Genomic DNA, 7,607 nt, shown 5'->3' with positions numbered 1-7,607 from the left:
ATGTGATCTAATCAGAGTGTATTATAGCCCTGACCTGAGTTGTTGCCTGGATAATTACTAGTCACTATAAAATTGGACATATAATTATGGAGACCCTGCAAAAAATACGTTAAATACAAGAGCAAGTCTCAGAAACACTAAATAAAACGTGCAAATTATTCCTACAAACCTGTAGGAATAATTAAAAACACAACTGTACACAGTAAAAAAAATAAAAAAAAGTCCAATAAAGGGAAAATAACAAAAGAATTCCAGGCACCTCTGCTACAGCAGCACTGGGAGCCCCGTATGGCGGCGGCTTGTGTGGACTGTGGTGTTACTGGTGTGCACCTTGCGTCCTCCTCCCGAGTCCCGTCCCCTGCCACAGCTCCACCCAAGTTTCTGCTACGAGTGACTGTGTGTATGTATCACGTTTCGTGTGACGGTTGGAGAGGGAACATGGCCTCCCTAGCAACCAGATCAGCGCAAACGGAGCAGCCCGGCTCGCAGGTAATGTAGTAAGCCGCTATACATAGACGAGAATAGGGTGATCTGGCACAGTCCTGTGTAATGATTCCTAGTAGTGTGCGGCTGGGATGTGTACGTCCTCTGTGCCTGGCCTGCTGAGCTCACATGTGAATGGGTAGAGTATGGGGACACTGACTGCACCTTCCCAGTCATCAGTACCTTGCAGCTTCCTGTCGCCTCTATTTGAGCTGTACTTAGAATTAGTAAATTGAATTAATTTTCGTTTTTCTAAAGGCACATGGCTACAATAACTGGATGTTCCTTTGATGACTGCTTTGTTAGATCGTTTACAATCTGTCCAAAATGTAACTTTATTATTATTATTATTATTATCCTTTATTTATATGGCGCCACAGCGGTTCTGAAGCGCCTTTATTCACAAAATAGTCTTCATATGGTTGCCATTATTCTTACAAGGTATCTATGTTTTGTGAATAAAGTTACATTTTGTAAAGTGTTCATTTTCCCTATTTATGGAATTTTACTATTTATGGGTACTTTTGGAATCAAACTGTTGTGCAGGAGACAGTAGTGTTCCAGAACTCTGCAACATTCTGGGAGTTCTAGCTGAAAGCACAGCAGCTGGATAAATAGCAGCAGTGCTAAAACAGTTGATGACAATGTACTAAAGGGCCCCATGCACTAGAACGATAATGCCCGATTTCATCCAATTTCAGCTATTCGGGACGATATATCGGGTGAAATCGGGCATTTTGGATGTGTTTCCGATCCGATGCGCGTTCCTGTGAGGGTCGGATCGGCTCCCCCAGGTCGTTAGTGCTGCACTCGTGATATGTCGGTTCCCGCAGGTATGGCTGGGATTGCATACGATATATCGCATGCAAAATGTACCAAATCGTATGGAATTGTATGGAACCACTCTCGGGAAGCTCCCGGGAGAGTTCAAGGGAAATCGCCTCCGACTTCAGCCTCAGACATATCGTAGTGTATGGGGCCCTTAAGTCTTGGAGAGTGATAATCTGGAGAGAGATAAAGTAACAGCAGATCAGCAACTTACTGTTACAGGCTGTGTGTGAAAAATGACAGGAGCTGATTGATTGGTACCTTATCTCTCTCCACTTTTTTCGCTATCTATTCAGTACTGATTGGTATTTACACAGTGACATATTACTCTTTTACCCTATTTACTTTGCCAACCCGGGTCCGCGGGTCACTGAACACACGTTTGAAGCCGTATCACAGCGGCTTGAAATCCAGTTTACACCACAGGCTGACCTGGATTACTGCAAGGGCTTCCCTCTGCCAGCGCTTGTAACGGGACCTGGTTTGGATGACCCGGGTCACCCATTTACACTGCCAGGCAACCCGGGTCCAACCCTCTCGATACCCGGGTTAGATTGCCAGGTCATTGGGCCCAGGTTATTTTTTGAGATGCGGATTAGGGTATTAGATTTAGTTTAGCGGTTTGGGTTCAGGGGCAAGTGCAGGATTTCTGGAGGGGTGTTTCCTAATGTTTGATTTTAGAGCAATTGTCGCCAGCCCATGAAGGATACATAATTAGCATATAACAAGCTATAGTCTGCACCAAACAAAGTGCGGTTTATGTAATACAGTACTTCAGACATATGCAGGACCAATACTCTGGTGCGATGATTGGGCATTCTCAGATCCACACATAGACACAGCAGACTTTATAGGAAAATCTGCAGCCACTGGCCATGTGCAGCAGTTATATTCCTACACGTGATACTGTATGTAGTAACCGCTGACCAGGCTGTGGGGAAAGGGGTTTCCGGGCAACTGGAATCCCCCCCTTCTCCCCCCTGCATTTGCCTATGAGGTTAGGGCAGGGGTTCCCAAACTGGGTACCGTGGCAGCTTGGGGCGCTTCGGGGCACTTGCAGGGGTGCCCCGGGTTGGTGGTCCAGGACCAAATTTAACATTTTTATAGTCAATGTAATAGGCAAAACCAATGATTGTGGCTACCAATCTTAAAATATGTGGACAAACAGAAGCGAATCCTGTCCCTCACCACATAACTGAGTCTAAAGCTAAGTACACACTGTCAGATTTTTTTTTGTCCGCCCAAAAATCGGCAGAATTTTCGAGAAATTGTAGGCACCAATATCTGAGCTAGCCACTAACAGATTATTGTTGTTTTTTTTTTTTCAAAGTTACCGATGTTCTGCCACATCACACTGCATTTACATATGTCCATGAACAAGGAGGATGACGTAGCGACAGGAAAACATAGGAAATATGGGCAGATTATTGAGAATACACACAGTGCTCGATATCGGGAGTTTGCGGTTGAGATTTTTGGTTTGGGATGTGGGCAATGTGGATGGTGTGATGGTTAGCATTACTGCCTCACAGCACCGAGGTCATGGGTTTGATTCCCACCATGACCCTAACTGTGTGGAGTTTGTATATTCTCCCCTTACTTGCCTGGGTTTCCTCCGGGTACTCCGGTTTCCTCCCACAATCCAAAAATATACTGGTAGGTTAATTGGAGACCAACAAAATTAACCCTAGTGTGAATGTGTGAGCATGTGATAGGGAATATAGATTGTAAGCTCCACTGGGGCAGGGACTGATGCGAATGGCCAAATATTCTCTGTAAAGCGCTGCAGAACATGTGTGCGCTATAAAAATAACTGGTAATAATAATAATAATAATGTGTGTGGGCAAGATTTTCCAGAATTATCGGTGAAACGCTGAAACAAAATGATATTAGGGTTGGTTTAGTGGTTTGGGTTAGGGTATTCATTCAGCATAGGTAACTGCATTAGGAAAATAATACCCCTTTCTCACTGCACAAATAACCCGGTATATTGCCGGGTTGACGTGGGTCTAGTGCGGTTTAAAAGGGTTATACAGGTTGAGTATCCCTTATCCAAAATGCTTGGGACCAGAGGTATTTTGGATATGGGATTTTTCCGTATTTTGGAATAATTACATACCATAATGAGATATCAAGGTGATGGGACCTAAGTCTAAGCAAAGAATGCATTTATGTTACATATACACCTTATACACACAGCCTGAAGGTAATTTTAGCCAATTTTAGCAAATATTTTTTATAACTTTGTGCATTAAACAAAGTGTGTCTACATTCACACAATTCATTTATGTTTCATATACACCTTATACACACAGCCTGAAGGTCATTTAATACAATATTTTTAATAACTTTGTGTATTAAACAAAATTTGTGTACATTGAGCCATCAGAAAACAAAGGTTTCACTCTCTCACTCTCACTCAAAAAAGTCCGTATTTCGGAATATTCCGTATTTCGGAATATTTGGATATGGGATACTCAACCTGTATTCCAATTTCCCTGATTGCCTGACAAGGTATTTCAACCCGGGAATACACACATTGCTCGATATTGCTTATTCCTGGGTTATTACCGTGTCAGGTGCATTGTGAACGGGTTGCCGGGTCGATGCAATCCGGGACCCGTTCACACTATAGGGAGAGGCGGCGCTAGAGGAAAAGGCGACACTTGGAGATGATCTGATCTCCAGGTGCCGCCTCCACACACGTCACCACGCACGTCACCAACCCGGCAATTTGCCGGGTTGGCGCCGCCAATCTGAAAGTGAGCTCAAGCAGGTCACACCAAGGAAGGACCTGTGGGGAATTCAAGTATTTTGCACGCCGGCAGACATTAGATGGCACCAGGCGGAGCAATTCAAGTGTTGCTCCGTTTGGGCGCAAAGCCGCCGATGCTGACATCACTGTAATGTTTGACGGGCTGGTAGCTAGTACAGTATAATTTGTTTTCACATTTATATTGCGTTATAAGCAGATGGTACATACTTTTATACCTAGAAGAATTATTGTTGTATGATTATATTAATGTGTTTTTTATAGGAAGATGGCAGCTATTGCAGTGTTGGTGAAGATAGTGCACAAAACTGGAAGCTAAAAGCTGAACAAGCAAAGAAAGCAGAATTTCTCCGTGAAACAGAGAAACTCAAACACCAGTAAGTGGCCACTTAGCTCTTGTCAGGGATTCGCCAATGAGAAACACAACCGCTCTTTTATCTGTCCACTAAGTTTTCCTGTTACGAGATTGCTAGTCTAGTGATAACCATGCTTCAAATTAATACTTTAAAGGATATCATTGCTGTAGATGTAAAAGCCACCCTTTACAGTCTACAGACATTTTAGGATGTTATCAAATGTCATAAACAAGAGTCACATTAATTTTAACACTAATGATTGATGGATACCTGACTATGGGGGAGATGTATCAAACCTTGGAGGGATAAAGTAGACATAGAGTGGTAGATGCTCAATTAGCTTAGTGATATCTCTCAGGTGCTTGCAATTATCATGTGGCTCCTTGCTGGTTAATCATAGACCCAGATTGGGGTTATGGAGGTGTGGGGTGCGGTGACCCTGGATTGGCTGGGCTGGATGGTTCGAGTGTGGCATACATTTACATTCTATTAACTTACTAATTTCTTCACTAACACTATTTCTCTATCGTCCTAGTGGATGCTGGGGTTCCTGAAAGGACCATGGGGAATAGCGGCTCCGCAGGAGACAGGGCACAAAAAGTAAAGCTTTAGGATCAGGTGGTGTGCACTGGCTCCTCCCCCTATGACCCTCCTCCAAGCCTCAGTTAGATTTTTGTGCCCGGCCGAGAAGGGTGCAATCTAGGTGGCTCTCCTAAAGAGCTGCTTAGAAAAGTTTAGCTTAGGTTTTTTATTTTACAGTGAGTCCTGCTGGCAACAGGATCACTGCAACGAGGGACTTAGGGGAGAAGAAGTGAACTCACCTGCGTGCAGGATGGATTGGCTTCTTTGGCTACTGGACATTAGCTCCAGAGGGACGATCACAGGTACAGCCTGGATGGTCACCGGAGCCTCGCCGCCGGCCCCCTTGCAGATGCTGAAACAAGAAGAAGGTCCAGAATCGGCGGTCTTCTTAAGGTAGCGCACAGCACTGCAGCTGTGCGCCATTTCCTCTCAGCACACTTCACACGGCAGTCACTGAGGGTGCAGGGCGCTGGGAGGGGGGCGCCCTGGGAGGCAAATGAAAACCTATTTTTGGCTAAAAATACCTCACATATAGCCTCCGGGGGCTATATGGAGATATTTAACCCCTGCCAGAATCCGTTAAGAGCGGGAGACGAGGCCGCCGAAAAAGGGGCGGGGCCTATCTCCTCAGCACACAGCGCCATTTTCCCTCACAGAAAGGCTGGAGGGAAGGCTCCCAGGCTCTCCCCTGCACTGCACTACAGAAACAGGGTTAAAACAGAGAGGGGGGGCACTAATTTGGCGTTAGAAATATATAAAAAAGATGCTATAAGGGAAAACACTTATATAAGGTTGTCCCTATATAATTATAGCGTTTTTGGTGTGTGCTGGCAAACTCTCCCTCTGTCTCTCCAAAGGGCTAGTAGGTCCTGTCCTCTATCAGAGCATTCCCTGTGTGTGTGCTGTGTGTCGGTACGTGTGTGTCGACATGTATGAGGACGATGTTGGTGAGGAGGCGGAGCAATTGCCTGTAATGGTGATGTCACTCTCTAGGGAGTCGACACCGGAATGGATGGCTTATTTAGGGAATTACGTGATAATGTCAACACGCGGCAAGGTCGGTTGACGACATGAGACGGCCGACAAACAATTAGTACCGGTCCAGACGTCTCAAAAACACCGTCAGGGGTTTTAAAACGCCCGTTTACTTTAGTCGGTCGACACAGACACAGACAGGGACACTGAATCCAGTGTCGACGGTGAATAAACAAACGTATTCCTTATTAGGGCCACACGTTAAGGGCAATGAAGGAGGTGTTACATATTTCTGATACTACAAGTACCACAAAAGAGGGTATTATGTGGGATGTGAAAAAACTACCGTAGTTTTTCCTGAATCAGATAAATTAAATGAAGTGTGTGATGATGCGTGGGTTCCCCCCGATAGAAAATATGGGCGGTATACCCTTTCCCGCCAGAAGTTAGGGCGCGTTGGGAAACACCCCTTAGGGTGGATAAGGCGTTCACACGCTTATCAAAACAAGTGGCGGTACCGTCTATAGATAGGGCCGTCCTCAAGGAGCCAGCTGACAGGAAGCTGGAAAATATCATAAAAAGTATATACACACATACTGGTGTTATACTGCGACCAGCGATTGCCTCAGCCTGGATGTGCAGAGCTGGGGTGGCTTGGTCGGATTCCCTGACTAAAAATATTGATACCCTTGACAGGGACAGTATTTTATTGACTATAGAGCATTTAAAGGATGCATTTCTATATATGCGAGATGCACAGAGGGATATTTGCACTCTGGCATCAAGAGTAAGTGCGATGTCCATGTCTGCCAGAAGATGTTTATGGACACGACAGTGGTCAGGTGATGCAGATTCCAAACGGCACAAAGGTGTATTGCCGTATAAAGGAAGAGGAGTTATTTGGGGTCGGTCCATCGGACCTGGTGGCCACGGCAACTGCTGGAAAATCCACCGTTTTTACCCTAAGTCACATCTCTGCAGAAAAAGACACCGTCTTTTCAGCCTCAGTCCTTTCGTCCCTATAAGAGTCATATCTGCCCAGGGATAGAGGAAAGGGAAGAAGACTGCAGCAGGCAGCCCATTCCCAGGAACAGAAGCCTTCCACCGCTTCTGACAAGCTCTCAGCATGACGCTGAGACCGTACAGGACCCCTGGATCCTACAAGTAGTATCCCAGGGGTACAGATTGGAATGTCGAGACGTTTCCCCTGCGCAGGCTCCTGAAGTCTGATTTACCAAGGTCTCCCTCCGACAAGGAGGCAGTATGGGAAACAATTCACGAGCTGTATTCCCAGCAGGTGATAATTAAATTACCCCTCCTACAACAAGAAAAGGGGTATTATTCCACACTATATTGTGGTACTGAAGCCAGAAGGCTAGGTGAGACCTATTCTAAATCTAAAAAAATTTGAACACTTACAAAGGTTCAAATCAAGATGGAGTCACTCAGAGCAGTGATAACGAACCGGGAAGAAGGGGACTATATGGTGTCCCGAGACATCAGGGATGCTTACCTCCATGTCCCAAATTTGCCCTTATCACTAAGGGTACCTCAGGTTCGTGGTACAGAACTGTCACTATCAGTTTCAGACGCTGCCGTTTGGATTGTC

The 7,607-nt window shown here is 45.3% G+C and overlaps 1 protein-coding gene across 2 annotated transcripts in view; it reads left to right on the top strand.

Annotated features, from left to right (window-relative positions):
- The first annotated feature begins 321 nt into the window (after positions 1-321).
- The window catches only part of CCDC112 (coiled-coil domain containing 112), a 74,380-nt gene continuing 67,094 nt past the window's right edge, over positions 322-7,607 (top strand). The window contains exons 1-2 of one of the 2 annotated variants that reach the window (XM_063964152.1): positions 322-489; positions 4,350-4,462. In XM_063964152.1, the coding sequence (XP_063820222.1) occupies positions 403-489; positions 4,350-4,462 (200 nt within the window). In that variant the 5' untranslated portion in view covers positions 322-402. Of the gene's footprint in view, positions 490-512; positions 580-4,349; positions 4,463-7,607 lie in introns of those variants that run through there. The other variant, XM_063964153.1, reaches the window with a different exon arrangement.

The sequence above is a fragment of the Pseudophryne corroboree genome, chromosome 1 (assembly GCF_028390025.1).
Source record: "Pseudophryne corroboree isolate aPseCor3 chromosome 1, aPseCor3.hap2, whole genome shotgun sequence".
Classification (NCBI taxonomy): domain Eukaryota; kingdom Metazoa; phylum Chordata; class Amphibia; order Anura; family Myobatrachidae; genus Pseudophryne; species Pseudophryne corroboree.
This window is presented reverse-complemented; position numbering and strand designations above follow the sequence as displayed.